This window comes from Paroedura picta, chromosome 17 (genome assembly GCF_049243985.1).
Source record: "Paroedura picta isolate Pp20150507F chromosome 17, Ppicta_v3.0, whole genome shotgun sequence".
Lineage (NCBI taxonomy): Eukaryota > Metazoa > Chordata > Lepidosauria > Squamata > Gekkonidae > Paroedura > Paroedura picta.
In genome coordinates this window covers 24,293,348-24,317,218 of record NC_135385.1, presented here as the reverse complement: position 1 = coordinate 24,317,218, position 23,871 = coordinate 24,293,348, and the positions used below count along the sequence as shown (strand labels likewise).

General features: G+C 60.7%; 2 protein-coding genes across 5 annotated transcripts in view; both read right to left on the bottom strand.

The window, feature by feature from the left end:
- Positions 1-1,817: 1,817 nt before the first annotated feature.
- TRAF7 (TNF receptor associated factor 7) lies at positions 1,818-12,565 on the bottom strand. 3 transcript variants are annotated; one of them, XM_077317025.1, is made up of 21 exons: positions 12,418-12,565; positions 10,097-10,214; positions 9,857-9,914; positions 9,205-9,296; positions 7,402-7,518; positions 7,071-7,163; positions 6,667-6,700; positions 6,324-6,507; positions 6,059-6,193; positions 5,619-5,836; positions 5,413-5,486; positions 5,159-5,207; positions 4,931-5,058; positions 4,434-4,516; positions 4,255-4,294; positions 4,031-4,147; positions 3,503-3,625; positions 3,285-3,404; positions 2,985-3,116; positions 2,633-2,752; positions 1,818-2,413 (listed from the first exon to the last, which is right to left on the bottom strand). In XM_077317025.1, exons 2-21 carry the CDS (start codon positions 10,175-10,177, stop codon positions 2,399-2,401), a joined length of 2,013 nt encoding a protein of 670 aa, XP_077173140.1. In that variant the 5' UTR covers positions 10,178-10,214; positions 12,418-12,565; the 3' UTR covers positions 1,818-2,398. The 3 variants fall into 3 exon arrangements, with proteins under 3 accessions (XP_077173140.1, XP_077173141.1, XP_077173142.1); XM_077317026.1 differs by lacking the exon at positions 12,418-12,565 and having other exon boundaries at positions 9,857-9,944; positions 10,097-10,213; XM_077317027.1 differs by lacking the exons at positions 9,205-9,296; positions 9,857-9,914; positions 10,097-10,214; positions 12,418-12,565 and adding an exon at positions 8,379-9,037.
- Positions 12,566-13,912: 1,347 nt separating this feature from the next.
- Positions 13,913-23,871, bottom strand: part of RAB26 (RAB26, member RAS oncogene family) — a 49,799-nt gene continuing 39,840 nt past the window's right edge. For both annotated transcript variants that reach the window (XM_077317033.1, XM_077317032.1), the window contains exons 6-9: positions 17,214-17,279; positions 16,614-16,670; positions 16,380-16,456; positions 13,913-16,029 (exon numbers count right to left, since the gene is read on the bottom strand). In XM_077317033.1, coding sequence (XP_077173148.1) covers positions 15,927-16,029; positions 16,380-16,456; positions 16,614-16,670; positions 17,214-17,279 — 303 coding nt within the window. In that variant the 3' untranslated portion in view covers positions 13,913-15,926. The remainder of the gene's footprint in view (positions 16,030-16,379; positions 16,457-16,613; positions 16,671-17,213; positions 17,280-23,871) is intronic.

Below are 23,871 nucleotides of genomic sequence, written 5' to 3'. Positions count from 1 at the left end.
CCCTCCTGTGGCCATGCTAAGAAATAGCATCGCACGACAAGACGCGGCGCTATCCGGCCACACAATGGAGAAAGCTTTTATTTGTTTTATTAATCCGATCGCGTGCGTGCTCGCGTGTCTCTCCGCGTGCAAGAGGGCCGTTTGCAAGGCGTAGTCCTCGAGGCTTGCCTGGTCCATTCAGGTCCACCTATAGAACTCCGGCCTGCCTTTCCCTTAGCCGTGCAGTTCTCTGTTTGGCCACCAGGGGGGGCAGCATTTCTCCCCTTAGGTTTTAAGTCGTGGAGATCCAGCAACGGGAACGCTCGTAAAAGCCCTCCCGTTTCCTTACGGACCTCTTTTATTGGCGCACCGAGGCCTCCCCCCCCTCCCATTCTTTATCGGGCAATGTTTCCCTTGCACCACCGGAAGGCAGCGGGGGGGGGGCCGAAGGAGGGTCTGCAGGGGTCGCGAGCCTCCCTCCCCCTTCCTTTCCTCCATGCTCTCGTCCTCTTTGTTTTTGCATGCTGGGTGCTAAAGGGGAGGGGCGATTCTCACCCCCTGGGTGGAGGAAGAGGACTTTGGGGTTTTGCAAGTACAGTCCTTATCTGTGTCATGTTATAATGTTCTGTGTAAACCGCCCAGAGCTGCAAAGAAATGGGCGGTATAGAAATATCAATCAATCAATCAATCAATCAATCTGTGGCTGTGGTACCCATAAGTAGGAACCAGACTTGTGAAGCAGATATATTTAGGGTCCAGTGTAGCAGTGGGCCAATAGTTTGAGCCTCTGGGTCCTGGGTGCTAAACACACAGACAGAATTAAAGCACAGTAACTGGCCACAGGTTACACATGGCACACGGGAGGAGGGGGGATGGCCCAGTTCAGGACTGTGGCCCGTCCAGACCAACTGTGTCCCAGCCAGGGGCCACCGGGAGGTCCACCAGCAGGGCTAGAACCCCCGGAGCCCTCCCACTGGTGCCCCCCACAAGCACCCAGAAGACACAGCGTCCGTGCCCGGACACAGTGCTCCAGCGTCCAGGCAAAGCCCCCCAGCCCACAGCTCCTGCTTCTTGGGGCCCCAGAGCTGGGCAGGAGGAGACAGAAAGCTGAGCAGACGGAGCACCAAGTTCTTCCTGCTCGCTCAGCCCACCTGGCATCTCCCGAAGGAGCCCCTGTCCCCCTCAAGCCTGGGATCGTCCCAGCCTTATGCTCTCCCCCTCCCCAGCAGCACTGGCCTGTTGACCACACAGGTGGGTTGACCACGCCTGGGGAGGCACGTCTGGCCTGTCCTGCACAGTGGGAGCCTTTGGGAAACACCCCCTCAGCAGGCTCCCTCCCCCCAGATCTGTCTTTAGTTGGGGACAAAAGGAGCCACGAACAAGACGGGCAAGGGATCCTCGCTCTGCGCCCATTCCCACCCGTCGACCGACCCAACCGAGTGCCTGAGGTCTAGGAAGGGCCGAGGGGAGGGTGACACCGAAATCCTGGCCCTCCAAAAGGCAACCTGAATGACAGCCCTCTTGTGTAGGCTCAGGGGACCCCTGGGGAGGCCAGTCCCCCCCCCCCTGCGCATGGCAAACAAGATCGGAAAAACACAAGGCACCCTTCCTCAACAGAGAAGGGGCAGAAGAGTCAGAGGCAGCACCGCCCCACGGACGTAGAGGAGGCACTCTGTGGCTAGCAAGGCCACCGAGCGAACATGCCCCCTCCTGCCACCAAGCAAGGGTCTGCCTCCCCCCACATCCCGGCACGCTTGTGATCCCCGAAAAGCCCCTCGCTTGGCGGCTCAGCACATGAACACGCACAGCCCGGCAGGCGCTGGACAAGAACTCGCCACTTCTAAAAGAACGGGCCGGTTTTTATTATCACGGAGAAAAAAAGTCCAGGTCTCTATCACAATTTTAAAAACAGTAGAAAAACGTTGTTACAAACACAAGCGGGGGGGGGGGGGAGGCGCCAGTGGTGACGTGATTCGGAGTGCAGAGAGGCTCGTGGTCCCCGGCGTGGCCGAGGATTCGTACCTGGTTGGCAGGAGGAGAGAAGCCTCCCGGGTCAGCCGCGGGCACCACGGAAGGGGGGGGGGGAGTGCTGCAATCTTGCGAGGGGTGCTGGCGGTGATGGCGCTGCCTGGTCCGATCCGGCTCCGGCCATCGGTTCCCGTCGACCGCGCAGGACACGTGGGAGTCCACGCTCACAGCCCAGAGGCTCACGCGGCAGACGAAGACGGAAGCCGTCCCGCCATGCCACCGGGGGGCTGGATGCGGGGCAGCCTCCTGAGGTATGTGGCTGTGGTGGCACGCTCTCTCGGAGGGCGGGGGCTGCAGAGGGAAGCGGAGGAGGGGCCGAGGGGGCCGCAGGGGCGTGTTTGGTAGTCCAGCATCTCAGCAGCAGCAGCAGCAGCAGCAGCAGTGGCGCCCGCTAGCACGTCCAGACCTGTGGAGGGCAGAAAGGTCATTGGGACCGAGTGGGAGGGGCCTGACCGGCACGACCTGGGAGGGGCAGCCCCACCCAGAGCAGGACCTTCCTCCCCCCCTCCGTGAAAAAGCACCTACTTTGGACACAGGCCCGGCACCAACCCAGCCCTGCAGCCATCCACCTAGATTTCCCTGTGCTGCCCCCCCCCATGCACGGGCGGGTGGGTGTTGGCTTTACCTTAACGGTGCTGTCGACGGCACCCGAGAACAAGCGCCCCCTGGAGACGGCGAGTGCTGTGACGCTGCCCTGGTGGCGCAGGAGTGTCTGGGTGCATATCATGTTGTCCATGCTCCACACCTGCACACGGAGACAAAAGCAGCAGGAAGCCCTGCTGGATCAGGCCAGTGGCCGTCCAAGTCCAGCCCAGTCCTCTGTGTCTCACGGGGCCCATCGGGAGGTCCGCCCGTGGGGCCAGAACTCCAGAAGCCCCCCCGCTGTGGCCCCCCAAGCACCCGGGAGGAAGACGGGAATCGTCCCATCTGTGCCCCGTGCCCAAGAGCGGCTGCCTGCCAGACACCCAGGAGCGTACCCGCAGGGACCGGTCGTACGAAGCGCTGAAGACTTTGGTTTGGTCCGGCGTGGAGATGACCGCCAGGGCGTACACCGTGCCCACGTGGCCTGTCAGCGTGCGCACTTGCTCCTTGGATTCGATGTCCCACACCTGCAGGCAAAGGACACATGGATCAAGCGCCAACCTCCGACCGTGACAGAACTCCTCCGCAGGAGCCTGGCAAGGGATCCCTGAGCGCCACTGGAGACCCCCCCCCCCCGGCTGGCCGCGAGAGACAGAGAGAGAGAGAGTCAGAGGGGCCTTGGCCCCCGCCCTTACGTGAATGAGGTTCTCATAGGTGCCACAGACGATGTGGTGGTTGGTGACCGCGATGGAGTAGACGCTGCCCCCCGAGGTCTGCAGGACGTGCGCGCACTCCAGGTTCCGGATGTCCCAGATCTAGGGGGCACAGCAGAGGAGGGGCGGCCAGAGGGTCACCCCGGGGAGGGTCTGGCCTGGGCCGCCCTCCAGGGCAGGGGAGCCAGGGAAGCACCCACCTTGATGGTTTGGTAGGAGCCGCTGTACAGGTAGTTCTGGGACGCCACCAGGGCCCGGACCCAGTGGTTCAGGCCCGTCAGCTCCTTCTTCAGCTTGAGCTCCGTGCTCACGATGTCCCAGACCTACAGCAAGGGAGGAACGACGACCCTTCGACACGGGCCCCTCGGCTCAGAAGGAGGCCCCTCGGACCCCGAGCCAGGTTCCGGCATACTGTGTGCCCCTCGGACACGGCGGGGAAAGCAGCGGCAGCTGTCTCGAGCGAGTGAGCCACGCTGCACACACCCAACAAATAAGGCAGAAAGCGTAGGCAGAAGCCCTTTTTCTGCCTTGGGCAAAAGAGCAGATGCCAAAAGGCTCCCTGCTCCCAGGCGGCCCTCGCTGGTGCCAGGAAGGGACGGACCAAGGCAAAACACAGGAGTTGGGCGCCAGAGGGGAAGGCCGGCCGCCGGGAACCGGCTGGCAGGGCGGGAGGGGCCGAGGGGCAGGTTTCCCGCCTGGGAGGGCCACGGCCGTCGCTCTCCGCTCACCTTGATGGCTTTCAGGGATCCGCTGAAGAGCATGTTGTGCGAGGAGACCAGTGTGCAGACGGGGTTGTCGTGGGCCCGGATGGTGTTCACCTTCTGCAAGTTCTGAATGTCCCAGACCTGCAAGGGGGGGGAGGGGGGGGGCGTCAAGACGCCCGGCCTGCCTCTGCGAGCCCCGGAGGGAGGGGGCGCCTCGCGGGCTGTGGAACAAAACCCAGGCGACTCACAATGATGGTGCAGTCCGCAGAGCCGCTGTAGAGCTTGTTCCTGGGGAAAGAGCACGGGGAGGCCGTCAGCACGCCCGAGGGGAAGGGGGAGCGGCCAGGCAGAAGGGCCGCCCAGGCAAGCCAAGCGGGGCTCTCCCTGCCACCCCCCCCTGCCACCCCCGGAGCAGCTCCTGGCTCACCCCTGGATGCAGAGTGCCAGGACGATCCCGTCGTGCCCTTCCAAGGTCTTCTGGCACTTGTAGGTGGTGCAGGTGTCCCACACCTAGCAGGAAGGAGAAGGGTCAGGGGTGGCGCGGCAGAGCGGCCGGCCAGGAAGCCCCTCCGGGGGCCACGGCAGGAAACAGGCAGGCGGGTTTCTCTCCGCCTGAAAGACGGGAAGAGCCACCGCGCTCCTCCTTCCCCAGGCAGGCAGAAAAGGTGCCCGGCAGGAAACGGAGGGGCAGGTGGGGGGCCACAGGGCTGCAGGAGAGAGAGCCTCACTCTGGCTCGGGGGGGGGGGGGAGCCCTGGGGAAGCCGCCTCCTTCTGAGCCCAGACCCCGGGCCCATCCCCCATCCACCTGTGGGCCGGCAGGGGCTCCCCAGGGTTTTCTGGGGGGAGGGGGTCTGACACCTGCTCCCCGCTCTGCAAATGCTGAGCCACCAGCTTGGACCCCCCCCCCGCCCCCCAGTTCTCACCTTAATGGTCTTGTCCGAAGAGCCGCTGAAGAGCAGGTCTCCGATGGAGTAGACGCAGAGGCACCAGACGGGGCCCTGGTGCCCGACGAAGGTCCCCTTGCACTTGAAGATCTGCTGGGGGTCGTAGGCTGCAGGGGGGGCAGAGGGGGGAAGCAGGCCAGCGTGAGAGCAGCAGCCCACCCGCAAAGCCGTCTGGCTCTGGGCGGGAGAGAAGGGGGGGATACTCACAGCCCAAGATCCCCATGTTCAGCCGGGCATTGATGTGGGACAGCTCGTCCTGAAAAGACACACGGCAGGTCAGGGGCCGCCCGGGGGCCACCCCCTCCCCACAGGGACAGCAGGCAAGGCAGCTCCCACCCACGGCACAGCACCCCCAGAAGGGGAGGGGCCTCGGGCAGAGGGGGCAGCCCCCCAGCGCAGAGCTCGAGGGCGGGAGCGGAAGGGGGGCTGCAGGCGCTGGCCTCGCGAGGGACGGCCCTCACGTTCAGCATGGAGGCATCGCGACGGAACTCCATCATGTCCTCGCTCAGCTTGCTCTGGTTCTCGTCCAGCACGTCTGCAAGGGGAGGAGGAGGAGGAGGAGGAGGAGAAGCACCGCCAGATCTTCGGACCGACCCCTCAGGGGGTCTTCGTGCCCTGCTGGACAAGGCGGAGGAGCCCCCACCCCCACCCCCGGCCTGGGACTCACCAAACTTCATCTCCAAGTTCTTCTCCAGCTGGTCGATCTTCTCGGAGAGCTTGCCCAGCATGGAGCGCAGGAAGGCGATCTCCTGGTCCTTCTGGACCATGGCCACCTGCATCTCGTGGAAGCGGTCGTCCGTCTGCTGCAGGAACTCCTTCAGGCCCTCGAACTTGCACATCTCCAGGTGGGTCTCGTAGGTGTCCTGGTTGCCGATGAACAGGCACCTGGCGGGCGGCAGAAAGGTGGCAGGGGGAGGAGGAAGAGGCCGGAGATAGGCCCCCGCCCCGGCCTCCTTCCCTCTGCAAGAAAGCTTCTCTTAAGCGAGCCTGGGGGAATCTCAAAGCGCCACCCACTAGGAAGCCGGCCCTTGACTCCGAGAAGCCGGCGTGTTGGCATTCTCCCAAATGCCCTGCGTGTGCCGAGGGGAGGGGAGCCCCCCTGCTTACCCGTATTTGGAGTGGGGGCACTTGATGTGCTCACACTCCTTGAGGTGGGCCTCCAGGTTCATCTTGAGGAGGGGGGGGCAGTTGGGATTGTTGGGGCAGCGCACGGGCCGGTAGTCACAGCTGCCTTCATGGTCCCTGGAGGGGGAAGCAGAGGGCGTCAGGGGGAGGGGAGGGGGGGCTAAGCAAAGGGGACCAGCATTCTGGGCCCGAGGAAGACGCCAGCAGGCCGGGAGGCAGCCAGGACCAGGGGGCCCTGCTGACTTACTTCCTGGCACTCAGCTTAATGGTGAAGGGGCACCCGCGGGGGTCCACCTCGAAGGCGGGAGGCTTGCCGCTGGCCACGGGCCGGCAGCCGTATTTGCAGTGGATGAAGAGCTCCCCGATCTGCTCGGCCACGGCGATGTTGTTGACCACCACGGTCAGTTTGGCGTTGTCCACCGGGCACTTCTCTAGGAGAGACGGAAAGGCGGGTGGGGGGGGAGTGAGGAGGCGGCCCGGAGGATGCAGGGCGGCACACAGCCCTTGTGGAGCGGGCTGCGTTTTGCAGGGGGCAGACAGCAGGAGCAGAAGAGCCGGCAGCCCCCCCCCCCGCTCATCCAGGTACCTACCAGAGGTTAAGGCACATCTCCGACAGAACGTGTGCTGGGGAGAGAACACAGAGGCGGTCAGGACGGCTTCTGCACCAGCGTGCTCCTCCAAGAGGGCCTTCCCCGACTGCTCCCTCTCTGCCCCTGGTCTTCCCAGGCATACTGCTCCTACATATGGAGGTTCTGCTAACTCCCTGAGCTCCCAGCTCTCCACGCTCCATCTCGCGACTCTACGGCTGTCCATCCACCTCCAAGGACGAACAGGCGGCCTGCCCACACACCAAGCGGAGGGCACAGAATGGCTCCAGTCCAACCGAGAAGAAGCTGGCTGAACCCCCGCCCTGCCTTGCGCCCCTCCTCGGCTCTCGAGGTCGACCCAAGCCCCTCCACTGGCCCCGCCTCTGCGGCCCGGCCCGGCTCCTTACCCCGCAGGTGGTGATGACGGGGTCCTTGAAGACGCTGCAGCACAGCTGGCAACAGAGCTTCACTGAGGGCTGCTCCGCAAACAGCAGGGGCTCCTGAGTGGGGAGGGGAGGGGAGGGGAGAGCTGGTTAAGTGGCCAGCCTGGCTTCCCTGCAACGCCGCGGGATTCTGGGGCTCCCTCTTGACCAGCTCCTTGCCGCTCACTGGCATGTCCAGAGCCACCCTTGTTCCTCCCACCCTCCCCCTGCGTCCCTGCAGACCCCCTCCCTGCAGCCAAGGGGTAACCTTGCTCAGTGGGCCACCCCCTCCCCCCAGCGGCCCCCCACGACCTACCGGCTCCTCCTCTTCCTCGTGGAGAGAGAAGGTCGAGCGCAGGGACATGTTGGACTCGGAGTGCAGCGAGCGGACGGAGATGGCCGAGTCGGACCGGCGGGGCGTGTTGACGGGCGGCTGGAGAGAGGAACGGAACAAGGCGGGGGGCTCTCCAAGCACGGCTCAGGCTCTCCCGGGAGCGCCAGGCTAAGGGGAAGGGCCTCGAGGCCCCGATGCTGCCCAGGACGTCCCTGCTGAAACTCGGCAGCCGCTGCGAGAGCTCTGGGGCCTCCCCGTGGCTGTTTTGCTGAGCAACCTGTGATCCAGAACCAGGTGAGGGAAGGAGGGGGCCCCTGTGAGCCCTCCCCCGCCCACCGGAGTCTGCCAGGCTGCAACCAAAGGGGCTGGCCTTTTTGGCGCTGTACAAGTCTTGCAAGAGTTGTGCCGCTGCCGCTTTGTCGCCGCCGGGGAAGCCGCAGGAAACTTCCCCCCACCCTCCCTGCGCTTTCAAGCGGATCTCGCAGAGAGAAAAGAAGACGAGAACCCCGACTGCGGAGCGTCTTTTTCGGAAGCCAGGTTCTGCGGCCGGGACCACATCCTGCAGTCCTCTCCCCACTTCCACAAAACACGGGCTCACCTCGGCTCTTCCCTCCGCCTCCCCTTCCACTGAGGCCTCTTTTGCAGGCGGCCGGAGGGTCAGGCGGCGGGACTCCCGGGGCCCACTGCTTGGTTGGGGGAGGGCCAAGAACAAACCACGGTAGCCGAAACCTCAGGCAGGTGAGAGGAAGGGGAAAGGGAGGGGGCCCGTCTGCTGCCGCTTGACGTCCAAAGCCAGTGCCTGGGTAGGCCCCAGAGGGGGAAAGGACCCCTCCCTTGTGGCCCCTGCACAGTTCCTCCCGGCTGGCAAACCCTGAAAGCCGCAGACCTGAGCTGGGCTATCCCTGCAGACCCCTCCTGCCTGCCTGCCTGCCCGAGATCTCCCCCTCCGGCAAGCTCACCTTCCCCACATGGGACTGGCAGGGGCTCCGCCGGGCAAAAGCCCGGCAGTGTCGCCCAGACCCAATCCGTTAGGGGACGCCCGGCCGGTTCCCAGCGTGGGGCTCCCGGGCTCTGCTGCCTCCACGAGGGCTCCTGCCGAGCCCTGCCCGATCTCCGAGCCTGGAGGGCCAGAGACTTCCTCCAATTCAATTTGCTCTGGCTTCTGCTTTCGGGCTTCCTGCCTGGGGGCGGGAGAGCCAGCACGGCCGTCTGCCCGCCAATCGGGGGCCTGCACCGACCCCTGGCCGGCCGGGATTGGCTCAGAATGGCCCAGCCCTCCGTGCCTCGAAGGCAGCTTCAGCAGGGACCTGCTGGGCAGAGGAGCCCGTGGAGTCCCTCGGCGGGGCCAGGGGGAGAAACGCAGGAGCTCAGGGGAGGGAACCCGGGAAACCTAAGTAGGCCGGAATGGATTCCCGGCAGACAGATTCCTTGTTCAAAAGCAAAGGCACCTCTGAGGCTGGCAGCAGGAACGCCAGGCCCAAAATTACAAACTGAGAACAAAGCAAAGTTGCCATCTCTAGAGGGCATGTCAGATGTTCAAACCTCTTAACTGAGCCACCTCCACAACAGCCTTATGAGGAAGGCCCCACCCCCCTTGTCAACAGGGTTCGAGCCATTTGCCAGCTTCATAGCCGAGGGACACTCCAGCCTCTGTTCTTGCTCTGTCCCCCCCTCCCCTCCCGGGAGCTCAGTTCTCTCTGTCCCCCCCCCACCCCCGGCCTTCTGGGGCAGGTGAGAGACGCTGCCCGCCCTTCCCGCAGGCCCCTGCCTCCGCCAGACACGTACCATGCCCTCCTCCTCCTCCCGGGGGGAGTAGGCGAGGGTGCTGGAAGAGGAGGGCGTCCGGCGGTGCTGCTTGAAAGTGCTGCTCCCGTCCGCTGGAAAGAGAGGGAGGGAGGGAGGGAGGCCACGTGAGCCAGTCAAAGCCCAACAGGGCCACGGGGCCCAGCCAGAAACCGGGTGCAGAACAAACTCGCCAAAGTCTGTGCTTTGCCACCCTCGTGAGAGAGAGACGGCCGAGAGAAACAGAAGACACCCAAAGGACCCCGGAGGGGATGGACGGGGGACCCCTTGCAGCTCTCAGGGGCTGCCCGGTGAGGGGCCAAGGAAACAGGCCTGTCCTTGGGGGGCTTCTCTTTCAGCCCCCAGGCCCTGTCCTCCACCCGCCCAACATCATCAGCCTGCACTGGTGGCTGACAGGGCCTGCATGCCTCCCCTCTGTCACGCACATGGCGAATTGGGCCCCCTCCAAGGAATCAGACCCCCCCATGGAGCACTAGGGCCGTTTTCCCGGACCCAGCAGGGTGGCCCTGAGGCCTGGGGGAGAAGCCAAGCGGGCGGGTTGTCTTCTGCGGGAAGCCTTGGCCGTCCCGGTTGGAGCGAGGGAGTCGGGGCCTCTCTGGCCGGGAGAGGGAGACGTGGCGCTCTGTGCATCTACCTTTGGTGATGGTGGTCGCCGTCGAATACGCAGGGCCAAAGGTGGTCTCCATCCTCGTCTGAAACACACAGAGACCCCCGTTACCCTACTGGCAATCCGAAAAAGAGGGGGGGAGGGAGGGAGGAAGCGAGTTCTCGTTAGCCGGGGCAGCGGGGAAGAGGCTGGCGTTCCCAGGGAAACGGTGGCCTCTCTTCCCAGGGCAAGGGCCCTTCTCCCCCAAACGGCCGTCCTCTTCCTTACCCCGTTTACGCTTTCCGAAGGGGCGCCGCTGGCTGGGCCGCTGGGGAACCGGTTGTAGCGGGCGTTCTTGTTGGCGCTCATGCTCTAGCCCTGCGCTCGCCAGTCGTGAAAGCTGCCGCTGGCACAGGAAGGAAGGGAGAGCGTCAGGCGTGACCCTGCCTCCATGCCTCAACACGTTCCCCACCATCTCGCCCCAGCTGCCCGTTGTGCTCCAGGCAACCCTGGCCGGGTCCTGCGGATCAGTCACTCCGAATGCAGCGCCTGCCCCCCTTCTGTCAAGGGCAGACGCTCCCAAGCAGAGCAGGGCAGGGCAGGGACCGTGTGATTGTTTCCGTTCAAAACATTCCCAGCGGAACTGTTTCTACGCCACTCCATCAGAGTCCTCAAGGTGGCAAACACACACAACATTAAAACGTTGGCACGATCTGAAGAGTTGAAAAACAAAACACTTGAACAATTAAGAATACATTCTGAAGGATAAAACCACTGGACCAAAACGCACACAGCACCAGGGGGGGAACCGACTGACCGTTATCGGGGGCATGCCAGATACCACAAAACAGTCTTCTGCTGGTGACAGACGCCAAAAGAGGGAGGCCAAGAACTCTCCCTGGGGAGGGACTTCCAAATCTGGGTGCCACCCCTGAGAAAGGCCATCCGAAGGTTGCCCCCGCCCAGCCTCACGCCCCCCTTCTCCCTGCAAAATTACGCGTGCCGCAGACTCTATCAGGGATGGGAAGCAGGAGGGACTGTGCTCCTTCTGACTCCGCTGGGCCACGGCCATGTTCCCCAACGTGCTACCATCTTGCCCTTGGCCCACTGAGGTCCCAGGGATGAAGAACGCGGCCTAAGCACTGGAGAAGGCCTTGGGTAAATGGCAACGGTTATAATTTGTTGGGGGGTGGGGGCAGTAGGGGGGAATTGAGCCAGCACTGACTGGAGTTCTAGGGGGCACAGGAAGTTTAGGGGCAGTTTCTCAGGGGTCTCACGGGATCGTTGGGACGTTCATAGCCCCCTGCGCTTCACCTCACAGGACCTGCAATGGCTGGCGATTCTCGTTGCCTTGAGCCGGCAGCCTGATCTCTGCCGCCAGAGAAGCATTTGCAGGAACAGAAAGTGCAGCGGTCCTTTCACCGACACAGGAGCAAGGAGCTCGGTTTTGGCAGCTAACCCACCAGAGGCCGCGTCCAATGCTGCAACCTGTCAACTCCCCACCAGCGCAGCAGTGCCTTCCCAATCTACCCATCGCCACATTTCGACAGGGCGGCACACAAATACCTGAAGGCAACCAGGAAGCCGCACAAATGAAACCCAGCGGCCCTTGAGACCGCAGCCCGGTTCGCAGTGATGTGCGGCCACAGCCCGTTGTGCTCAGGCAAGCAACCGGTGTGGCTGGATGACCCCCACCCGGGTCGAAAGAAGAGAGCAAAAGGGCAGGAAATGATTCACACCAGTCAGATCCAGAGAAAGGAAGGCCCTGCGCTCTCCTTCCGCTCAAGGACTCAGACCTTGGAGAGCAGCACCCAGGAGCTGCTCCTGTAAACAAATTCTCAATGTTGAGAACATGACAGCAAATTGACCGTCACGGGATGGGTCCTGAGGGCCTAGTTCCCAAATCTTGGGGATTCCAAGCCAGACAACAAAGGAGCTTTTGACGCTCCAAAGCGGGCTACAGCCAGTCTCAAGAGGAGGAGTTCCTTTGTTTAGACCAAGCACATTCCCTTCCAAGGGCTTTGCAGGGAAGCCATGACCATTCTGCTGGCTTTATGGCCGGATTTTGGGGGGGGGGGGGGCGGTGCTTATCCAGGAGGGGGCCAGGGCTCCAGGCCCTCCCTCTCCCCCCCCCCCAAGCTCCACCAGGGAGACGGAGCCCCCCTGCCCAGACAGAGGCTTCCCTCTATGCCTCGGGGCTGCTCCCTCCCTGCAGCAGGGAATCCCGCGCGTCCAGGACCGGCCCCCTCTGCAGCCCCTTCATGCCACGCAGCGCCCAGCCAGGCTCCTGCCCTTAGTCCCGCGATCCCCGCCTCACCCTCCGGACCAGGGTCGGCCAGGCTGGGACGGGAGATCTCCCGGGAGGGCCCCGCTCTCCTCCCCAAATGCCCCCCCAGCCCAGCGGCTGTCAAAAGGCCCCACTGGAGGGGAGGGGGCTGCAAGGAAGAGGCTCGACCCCCTCCCCGCCTGGAAGGACCCTCCAGGGTCATCTAGTCCACCCCCACAATGCCTTCGCTTTGCCCCTCCCCTCCTTTACGCGCACGACCGCCCTGCGAGGTAGGCCAGGCCTCGCTCCCTCCCTCCGTCCCTCCCTCCTCGTTGGGGCTCACCTGTGGGGCGCGGCGGGGGCGGCGCTGGCTCGGCCGCCCATGGTCCCGCCTTCCCGGCTCCCTCCCCGGGCCGAGCCCCGAGCCGCTTCCTCGCCGCCTGGTCCGGGCCTCGCCGGAGCGGAAGTGACGCCCGCCCGCTCGGGTCGCCGGGAGCGGTAGTCCTGCGGCGGCTCGGCTGCCGCTCACGCCAGGCACGCTTCGGCCGCCAGAACTACAACTCCCGAGAGGCCGCGCGCGGCGCCGCTCGCCTCTTCCCCCTCCGCTTCGCCTGCTGGGATTGGCTCCCTGCCTCCTCTCGTCAAGGCGCGTCGGAATCAAATCATCCGGCCTCCGCCCAATCAGAGACAAGGGAACGGGCGTGAGGGGAAGGGCGGAGTCACCGAGAGGGTTGACCAAGAGCGAAGGAGGTGATTGGCTAGCGCCCGAGCCCATTCATAGTTGTGATTGGCTGACTTCCTTAAACGTTACACGGAAGAGGGCGGGGCTGTAGAGGGCCCCGCCCCTGCATACCTTTGGGTTTGCTTATTTCCCCCCCCCACCTGCGGGGCTCGTAAAATTTGGCCCCCTTAATTTGTTAAAAATTTATACTGATGAGCCTTTTTGCTTTTCTGCATTGGTCATTTCCCCCGCCTTAAGAACTTTGCTTATTAATTAGGGTTGCCAACTGCAGGCCGGGAGATTCGGGGCTGCGGCGGGAGGGATGCTTCCAAAGTGGCTTTCTCCCCCCACCCCCCCCGGGAGAGCTGACCTGCCCAGCCTGGAGACCAGTGGCAACATCAGGGCATCTCGAGGCTCAGGGATGCCATCCTCCAGGAGGGGCCTGGGGACCTCCCACAATTACAGCTCAGCTCCAGGCTGCTTTGGTGGGGGGTTTTGTGGCACTGGGCCCCACCTGTCCTGCCTAGGACCCACCCCCAAATCTCCAGGGGTTCCCCAACCTGGGCCACGCTCCCCCTCCCCCTGGAGGCTGGCAACCCTAGAGTGGACCCTGGGGAAATGAAGGACCTGAACTGGACAGAGCCTGCACCGTGTGCTCTGGAGACCCTTCCTTCTGGCTTATACCCAGAATTAAAGTTTGCTGGTCTAAAAGGTGCCCCTGGACTCCAAACTTTGTCCTGAGACCCTCGCAAAAAACCTGACACCCTTGCTAATAACAGCCAAGGAAATCCAGCAGTACGAGGACATCTCTACGTAATACGGAGTGATGCATTTTGGCTTTAGATGTACACCAGAGCTTGGTATATATCACCACTGTGAACAGGGATAAAGCGACTTATGATGGTTTCTTCCAGGTCCACATGATGCACCGCTCAGGCAACTCGATGTCAAGGCAGAAGTAGGTTATCTCGGTCTCTAAGGGGCTCCTGGACTCACATCTCACCTTATTTTCTTAAGGCCGCCTTCCAAAACAGTGACTGGTGCTACGGAACCACCGGCTTTAAGGAAACGGTTCTGTTTTCCCTTTACGGAGGCTAATTGACGCAGGCAATCACAATTCTTTAAAAAATATTTTATTAAGAGGAACAAGGGGGAAAGAAACTATAAAGAGAGCCAGCAAGTAGTCGGTACATGTAACACTGTTTGAAGAGGCTGTGTGCTCGGACAGGCTTCTGTCGCTAGGGGGCAGGAACGGCCTGTTTCGAAGACGGCAGCTGTGGGCCGGCGGACGGGCTGGGCTGGGCTGGGCTGTGGTCCATGCGTCTCTCCCGAAAGAGATGCTGTGAAAGCTAAGCGGGACACGGCCAGGGCAGGGAGCAACTGTTACGGCTGCCTTTCCACAGCACGATACAAAATCTAAACGCCCGTTGCTGGGTCCAAGCCGGACGGACAGGCACGGACTCTGAGGAAGCTTGGAACGGAGCACCCGGGACATGCACGCTGGCCCCTTTGGCAGCATATTCTGATTCAAAGCTGGCTTGGGGCACACTGCGAAAACGATTGGCAGATGCAGCAGCTTTTTAAAGAAGAAGGGGGGGGGGGGGAAACTAGCAACAAAAGGCCGGCATGGAGAATGAAGGTGGAGTCTGCTAAATAGCTTGGTGGGCTTCTTCTCCCCAGAGCCTGGCGGGGGAGGCTGGGAGCCCCCCTGCAGCAAGGGGCTAAGGCTGAGGGGCTGCAGGGGGCTTCTGGCCACTGAGCCAGGGATGACCGACCCCCTTGCTGTGCATATCCCAGCAGGGAACAGGAGCCCTCTCGCTCCTCAAGGGACAACACCCCCGTCAGTGGGGCGTGTGGGTAGACTTCACACCCCCCCTCCCAAAACCAGCCCCAAGATCATCCTTTGCCCCAGAATGGCAGCTTATTAATTCTCCCTTTTCCCTCCAAAGCAAACTATTACATCAGGAAGGAAAGGCCGAGCCCTGCCTTCCCCTGCAATGCTACTTTTCTGCTTGCAGGGAGCTGCTGTCCTTGCAGCCTGAAGTGGTGCCGTCTCTTCTACATCCTGCTGCCCACAAGGATATAGACCGCGCCTTAAGCAAACCCCGCTGCTGCTGGAAGAGGCTGGTGTGGCCCTTAAGGAATCCCCTCCTGCGCTGCTCCCCGCCCCCAAAAGCTCCTGCGGGGACCACAGCCCAGAAACATGGAGGCCAAGCCCCCCTCCACCCTGTGTGAAATGAGAACAGTGCTCTCCAGTGTATTAAAAAAGCTCTCTTTGTATTGCACGTCTTTCTACAAAAAAGCCACACACACACACCACAGAAACACCAAGGCGTCTGCACTCTGGGACAAAGCGATAGAAATTCCAGCGGCAGAAAAGAGCCACGGAGAAAAGGAGACGGAACGATTTTCTCCTCCAGAGAGCGGAGGGCTGGCAAAACAACACAGTGGGGAAGAGCAGGGCCTCCCTGGCTCGGGCGATTCAAAACGCGTCAGCATAGCACATCACGCTCAGCTCTAAGCGACGGGCTCACGCTGGTCTTGGGGGAGAAACAAGGAAGCCCGAGGCGGGCATGGCCACTGGGGAGCCACGGAGGCACTAATCCAAACCTCCAGGAAGGCCAGAATCGAGGCCTGCGGGGACGGGATCCTCCTCCCCTCACGCGCACCACAACGGGGACGGGGCACGGAGGCACAATCTGCCCCCCGACAGGGCCTGCCGAAGCGATGGAGCCGCTCACAGGGTCTGCCCCCACGTGCTGGCACACCCCGTTCTCAGGGCGCTTGTGCAGAACGCAACCCTCGCGAGGGCCGGCCAAGATGCTCCGTTACCTGCCTTTGGCTGGGCTCAGTTTCTGCTCACACTTAACCGCCCTCCAGGCCCCACCGATTTAGCGTCGGAGCCATGCCGCTGGGGGGGGGGGGAGAGGGCATCGACGTCCGCCTGCTCCTTCGAGCTTCCTCGAGATCCAGGAGAGACGCACGGGCCTTCCGCAGCGGGGAGGCAGGGAGGGGGTGAACGGCACACAGATGGCTCCGACACGATGCACGCACGATGCTTGTGGTGAGTCTCTGTACAAGGGGTGCGCTCCCCACCCCGGACGGCCTCGCGCACAGGAGAGCGGCCGCACCTATGACCGGCAGCACCCGGAGCCCTTCCCCTCCTTCTTCACGTAGTCGTGCAGCTTAAACCGGGGCTCGTTGGGCAGTTTCATCGACCTGTGCTTCAGCTCCCTGCACACACAACACGAGAGGGTGGAGTCGGCAGAGGGGACAGACGAGCTTCGGAGCGCGGAGGGCTAACTCCTGTCCCAGCTCACGACTTTGCTGCCGTGGGCATGCGGCCGACGGGCTAGCAAATTCTGTTTCAGACTTGCGGGGAGGGGGAGGGGGGGGCAGAAGCAGTCTGGAAACAGACACCCAGTGCACAAGGAATGCCATGCCCTCAGTTCCTCGCCAGTCTCTTAATCAATGACAAAGCTGGTGAGGCACGTGGCAGGTTCTGTGTCAGCTGCCCTGAGCCACGAGGGAGGCCGGCATGTAATTATAATGAATAAATAAAATGAGCAAAGAGACCCGCTTACTTGGCAATGGCCGTGAACGCCAGGTCCACGTTGAGCCCACTTTTGGCGCTGGTCTCCATGAAGGGCACGCCGTATTCCTGCCAACAAGACCAAAGTCAGAACCGGCGTCTCCCCAACGCCTGCTCTCAACAACGTACACTCTGCAGTTACGTCAACAACCGTGTGTGAAATGCTGGTGTCTGAAGGTTTCTAGCGCCTCGTCTGTCTCTGAGCATCGTGGGGGGCCGCCCGTACCTTGGCTAGCTTCTCCCCGTCTTCTCGTTTCACCACACGCTCTTGTGTCGAGTCCACCTGGGAACAACGAAAAAGCAACAGCACTTTGAAGCAGAGCAGAAATCAAATTTTCACACTGCATTTCTGGCCCAGGTCCCAAGCACCCGGGGTGCCTCCGCTGCGGAGGGAGCAAAGGTATCGAGGAAAGGGGGAAACGAGCTCGGCCCCAAATCTGCTAAGAGGGTCAAGCTGGTTCTTATATGCCGCTTTTCCCTGCCCGAAGGAGGCTCAAAGCGGCTTACAGTCGCCTTCCCATTCAGAGAACATGATATAAATATCAGCCCCAACTAGGTATTGCTTTCTGAAACTTTAAAAGGAAAGGTGGAAGACACAAATTATTATAATGGAAACTGGTATGATAACAGTATTGGAAAGGTTTTTAAAGTATATTTTTAACAAGAAAAAAGCCTTTTTGCTTCACACACTGGATGGCTTTATATATAAATCTACCCAACAGGCCAAAGTCGCCCTGAGATAAGAGTCCCTCCCTCCCTCCCCCTTTGCATCTTGGGTGTCTTCTCGTTCCTAGACGGGCCCTGTCCACGCCCGGCCCTGGCTCACCTTGTTTCCCAGCAGCATGACGACCACGTCCTGCTTGGCGTACTCTTGAATCTCTGTCAGCCAGGCCTGGTGGAGAAAGCAGGGCACAGGGGCACAGGTTAGGCAGCGGGCAAGCGACTGGTGGCACGGCCACTCCCAAGTATCCGGGGGCAGATTGATGCAGGAATGAGAGGGACCGTGGATCTAGTCCACGTGGGGGCAGCACCGTCAAAAGGAGGCGGCTCAGATTTCATGGGTATCCCTGTGGGGGCTCCGAATCCGCAAATTCACGTTCCTCCAGTCTCTGCCAAATACTTTCACCTGAGCTCCTTCGCTTACGATTAAAATGCAGGATTCAGCCACGGCCTGCTGCCTCCGTGAATCGAGCGGGCTACTTGGAAAACGTGCAAAGTGCTTTCCAGTTAAAAGCCAGCGGGAAGCACGTAAATCCCCGACGAGGATTTCCGACACAAGATGGGGCTAAAGAAACGCATTTCTATGCAACGTGTCTGACATGGAGAAGAACCAAGAGCCGAGGAGAGCGGGATCCAGTTCCCAGCTCGTGCTTTGGAAATCGTGGGCAGAGCTGAAGCAGGCCATTTCCCCGGGTCTGGACCGTGGCCACGTGCCCCTGCAAAGCCAAGGCAACACAGACAATGTGCCACCAGCCGCCCGTGCCTGATGTTCAGTGGGAATGCCACGCCTCCCCTTCTCTTCCTTCTTGTGATGGTATTTAGAAAACTGAGCCTCCAGTTCCCATGCGAAGCCCTCTGGGCAGCAAACATGCGCATGGCAGAACATCCACCCATAAAAGATCAGTTAGATAACTAGCATTTAACTAGCGTGTTCAAACAGCAGCCTGCACGCAAACCATCTAGTTAGGAAGGGAGGGGGGAGTCAGTGCACGCTCTTAAAAAAAAAAACACATTTTAAAATACGTTGCTCTGAAGCAAATGGGGAAGGCAGAAGCAAATATTGGTTCAAAGAAATATATCAACGAAATGAGTCTACGCCTGCCACTGCATGGCCCCGATTACTGAGAACTAGCAGGGAGCAGCTTCCCCAAAAACAGCAGACCGGTCCAGGAATCCACCGAATCATAAACTCCCAAGGTCCAGGAAGAAGATGACCCTCCCTCTCAGCCCGTGAAGGTCGTCTCTCAGGACAAACAAGGCCCGCTAAACTGACCTGGCCACAGGGTCTGGAGCAGATCGGGTCAATAGTTTTCTCCTCTCCCCCCTCCTTTGGGGAGGCGAGACTCCTCTGGCCTGACCCCAGGGCAACTGCCCCATCACCCGGGCTCAAGGACAACTTTTTCTAGAGGGTTTCATGGCTGACCTTCTTCAAGTCCACGGATCTCCTCTCTCTTCCAGCTTTATTTCTGCTTGTTTTTGAGGCCTTGGGGATAACATTCAACTTGCCTTGAATGCAACGTGGAGGGGGGGGGGGGGATCAGGGGACTTCAGGCCTCTCCCCAGACGCCAATAAAAATCCACCTAAAGGTACCTTCAGAGCTGGAACTTACCCTTTTATGGTGGCTCCCAGCCAGCCTTCATGAGCAGCTGAAACCGTGAAAGCGTCCTTGACTCCGGCAGTCCTACAGGTGAGTTCCCGCTACGAAGGGACCTTTAGGTGGATTTTTATTGGCAGTGAGCTTTGGTGCCATTTTGAGCCATCGGAAGAGCTATCCCGTTGCCGCTCCGGAGAGAGCCCAGGTGCCAACGGAGCGTCCATCGTAGGAGGACTCTTGGCCTGGAGCGTCCCACGGTGGGCCCTGCCCTACATCAGCCACTGAGAAACCTGCCCTGCCATTTTGCGGTGGGCCCCTAAGCTGTTTCCTCGGACTCCGCGATCTCCAGGGGCCGATGAATTGTGAGTGGGCAGACTGTTTAAGTCTTCCAGCAAACATTTAAATGCTGGCGCAGAGATTATCGCCGTCCCTGTCACAGAGAGCCCTCCAGTTCTTAAGAGAGGCTGCACAAAGAGCCGCTCTCTCCAGCGCACAGCGGCTTCGAGCCCATGCTGTGCGCAAGAACCCCCCCCCCCAACTCCGTATGCCTTCCGCGCACACAGGGCCCAGCGCCCCCCAGGGCCGAGCAATTAGGAGCTTTATGGAAGGCCTTTTCGCTCCCACACAAAGCCAGCGGGTAGCCCGAGATGATTTAAGCAGGGCGAGGGGGGCAGGGGGGCCGGCACGCCACCAAACAGCACCCGCTTATTACTCCTGCTCAATAATGGCTTTAATTAGGGGCATTAGTCTCGTTTGCAATTTAATTCTTGCGGAATATCCTGCAAGATCGGGGGGGGGGGAAGCTGGTGCCGCTACCGGCTTCTCCCTCCCTCCCTCTGCCACCGATACAGAACAAACGTTACGGCCTGAGAGGATGGGAGGGAAGCAACGCAAAGGCAGCCAGAAGCTGGTGGGAACAGAGAGACAATAACGGGGCCTCGAGGGCAGCCTTCAGACAGCCAGCATGGTGTTAGAATGCCGGATTAGGACCCGAGAGGTCCAGGTTCGAATCCTGGCTCATGCCAAGGAAGCTAGCTGAATGGCCACGGGTGGCCACACACATTCTTGGGCTAGCCTACCTCGCAGGGTTGTACTGAGGATAAAATGGGAGGGGGGATAACGCCATGGGCCGCTTAGTGGGGAGAAAAACTGGGTATAAATATGCAGTAAACGAAATGAAATGGCCAAGAAAAGGCCGTTTGGGGACAACTTCATCACTTGGTCCCACAGCTGTGTCTTCCAGGGATAATTCCCCCACCAACTCAGTGGCCGAGGACGGTCTTCCGTGGAACCACTGGGAGCTGCAGCGGACGCTTAGCCGTGGCCTAGGCCTACATTCAGGTCCGTGCGGGGCCGGCCTTAGCTCTATCAAAGCAGAATTCGGCATGACTTCCTTCCAAAGCTGTGTGCATCACACAGTAAACAGAACAGCGCTGTCTCCCACGCTCACCTCCCTTCATGATTGACAGGAGAACATACCCCACGTTTATTGCCACGGCCTGTCCCCTCTCCTTCCCTTCTCTTTGCTAATTTACCGCTGCCATTAAAGCCATATTAAGAACCAGAGAAATGCTACTGCTGAAACGCCTTGCCCATTAAGGGTCCGTTACGGGCTCCCCAGGGCCGTCACAAGAGGAGCCACGGAGAGGAAGTCCCGGATCAGGCGGGGAGGCTACAGGGCCCGGGGAGTCATGATTGATCACTGCCTCATCAAGAAGAGCCCCGCTGGGTCAGACCAGGGAGGGTCCCTCCAGTCCAGCCTCCCGTCTTGCACAGTGGCCAAAAATGGTGAAAAAGGGGAGGGCTTGACCCAGGCTAAATTGAATTATTGTTATTATTATACCTAAAGGTTAAAAAGACATGAATATATGGGCCCAGTGATTCCGTTAGTCAGATTCAAAACTAATATTAAAAGATACGCAAAAATATACATGGGTTTATTACAAAGCCAATTAAAAGCGGGTATTTAGCTCTCGTCCTGGCCACAGTTAAGATCCATGATGTACGACAACAAGCCGAAGTGACCGTAGGTGACCCACCAGCCTCCTTCAGTGGTCAAACAAATGAAATTGTGGGAATGGCTCCCGTATTTATTAAATCCAGCTAACAGAGATTAATCTTAAATTTGACCCCTGTCGGAGCGCTGAACGGGCTTGGCGTTCAGAGAAATGGTCCTGCAGGGGTGCCAGTCTGGGCTGCCAGGAGCACAATTAGGCCCCCTTCTTTCCTGGAAGCAGCCGGACTGGGACATGACATTTTACTATGAGCAGAAACACTACATTTACCGGACTAGGTGGTAACTCAGAATGGGAAGCCGAGGGGAGAGCTGGCTTTCTGTGTCCAGCTATCACGACCTGAGGGAGTCTCAAGGCGGCTGACACACACCGTTCCCTTCCTCCCCCCACCCTGCAAGGTAGGCAAGGCTGAGAGAGCTCTGGGAGAACTGGGACAGGCCCAAGATCACCCAGCTGGCTGCAGGTGGAGGAGGAATGGGGAATCAAGCCCTGCCCCCCAGTTTCGAGGCTGCTGCTCTCGGCCACGGCTCTCCACCGTCTCTCTGGGTCATGCGGTGGGCAGGAGGCGTTCTTCTCTCGGAGATGCCAGCCTGGCAGCTGCCTCCTTTCTGCCTTTCGGGCTGGAGCCCTGCTGTGCATTTAATGCCCTGGCCGGCGATCCAGACGCTGTGTCTGCGGCCTGCCTGCTAATGGGAGCGGGCCGACAGAAGGACATCTCCGCCGCCAGCGTCCGGGTTCTGAGTGCCGCTGAAAGACTCTTTCTGCAGTTCTCAGACCGCGAGAGGCTCTCTTCCGTGGGAGCCTGGCCTGCGGACCCCCAGTGCCCCTCGCTCCATCGCTCACGCAGAAGCCAAAGGCGCTTTGCAGATGCCCTGCAGCAGCCCGGCCCGGGAGGCACACGGTGTACTCTGCCGCCTCAGGAACATCTGCTATTACAGGGCTATTTATTCCCCACTAATGCCTCCGCTGCTGGCCAGGTTCTTGCAAAGACAGCAGACGTAATGAGAACAGCTACAAAGTGGAAAGCCCAACGAGAAGGGGGCGGCCCTCGGTCCCTGCTCTCAATTCCCACATCCCCCCAAAATCCACATACCTGTGGCGGGGGCACCCAGCTTCCTCCGTGACCTCTAGAATCCCCTCTGCCACTTTTAGGGCTGCAGCCAATTAGTCCAGCTGCGTTCCGTCCCCCCTTGAACAACACTAGAACAACGTCCCCCTTTTTTTGTGAGCCTGCCGACCATTTTGGAATCCTGAGCCAATGTGGCAGGCGCAGCCACAAAACAGCGATCCCAAAATGGCTGCCGTAGGAGGCGGAGCCATCCACAAAATGGCGGCAGAGGCAGAGAAAATCAATCGAGGCAGAGAAAATCCTTGAGTTGTGGCAGCACAACAGCCAGCCAACTCTCCAACGGCCAATCAGCAGCCTCACCAGCCAAAATGCCCACCTTGCCCCATCCACGTTCTGGAAACACTTCCATTTCTAACACGGAGGAAAGGACAGATCCAACACAGGAGCGATCGAGGAGGGCTTTGGGAAGGAAGGAGGGGGGCGGGAATTAAGCCGACGGCTCAGTCCGTTGCCCAGAAGAGCATCCGTCATTTCAGCAAGGGACACGCCGGGCTCCGAGGAGCTTCTGTGGGCTGGATTTAGCAACACATCCATCTCCAGCCCCGCTTCCGAATGGCCGGAGGCACACCGATGTCATCGCTCTCTGCCTTCCCAAGCAGGTCTCTGGCGGATGGGCTGTTCTTCCAGCACCGGCCGGGAGCCGGATCCCCCCCCCACCCCCCCCCCGAGGCTTCCACGAATCTGCTGCTCTCCTGTCTCGCAAAAGGAGACAAGCCACAGAGCAGAGAGCCTCTGAGCATTCAGCTCGCTTCGGGGCAGGGAGGGGCTCTCACACGCCAGGGGGCCCGGGCTCAGCCGGAAGCTACCAAGGAGGTTAGAAAGCGGAAATGCTCAAAACAAGAAGATCAGCCATCTTCAGGAGCCGCTGAGCCCGCCTGCGTCTGAGGATGCGGGTGCATAACCCACCCACCGAGGACTCAACACAGAGGCAGAAGGGAGGGATGAGGGCCCTTGCACAAAACCGGCCTAGCAGCAGTTACCTGGGGAGGAGAGAGTTGTTGCCAGCTTCTGCAGAGCAGGGATCCAATGTTTTCTAAAGGCTTAACTCCCCTGGGCTGTTTGTCCAAGCAACAACTCCCCCCTTCCGTTTTCCCCCAGCTGGCAGCCAGGAAACGCAGAAGTTCCACGAAGGCGGAGGACCAGCCAGGCCTCCTCTGGCCCCCCAAGTCCGCCTCCCGGCCCTCGCTTGGCCAACAGAGCAGAGCACACCACGCTCTGGCAGACGGCGGGCGACGTGAACGCTCTTCCCACGGCTCCAGAAGCTACAGCTGAGGCCAGCTCCAAGAGCGGTCATCAGAGGCCTGGATTCTTTGCTCCTGAGGAGCACTTGATCCTCTGGGCATTTCCAGCACCAAAGGGCCGGGGGGCCATACCGCCCCCTGGGAACCTGACCGTTGCAGACCCACACGCTGCAGATTCAGCACCCCAGGCCCAGGCAGAAATCAGCAGAGACCCCCCCTCTCTCCTCTGTCCCCGGTGCCCCAGATTCCCCCCTCCAGAGGAACTGATTTCTGTCACCTGGAGAGCAGACCTTACAGCCAGAGAGCTCAAGGCCCCACCTGGAATTCGGCATCCCAATTGTTGGCCGCCCACCGGTGTTTGGGGGCAGCAGAAGGACATTTCCAGTATCTGGCAGCCCAGGAGTGTTGGCTGAAGTCCAGGGTGCATCACCAAGGCTCCGCTCCGTCACCAGCGACTCCTGCACAGATGGGTCCTGGCAGAGACACCGTCTGCCACGTATGAAAAGGTGCTCTTGCAGAGACATGGAAAGCTCTCTCTCTCTCTCTCTCTGCCCCCTGCAATAACACATCTGCTCTCCCTGCTTCACGACTCCCAAAAACTCAGAGGCAAAGTACAAGGCCTGGCCGGAGGGCTGGTGGACCAGAATAACCCATCTGGTCCTTCCCCCCAAGCGGACACAAAGACCACCGGGAAGCCTTTAATTTAGACCGCAGCCAAATCTCCTTTCTGGTTCCGACTCTGAGGACGAGTTCCCCTCCTGCTGGCGTTGGGAGCGATCGCCGC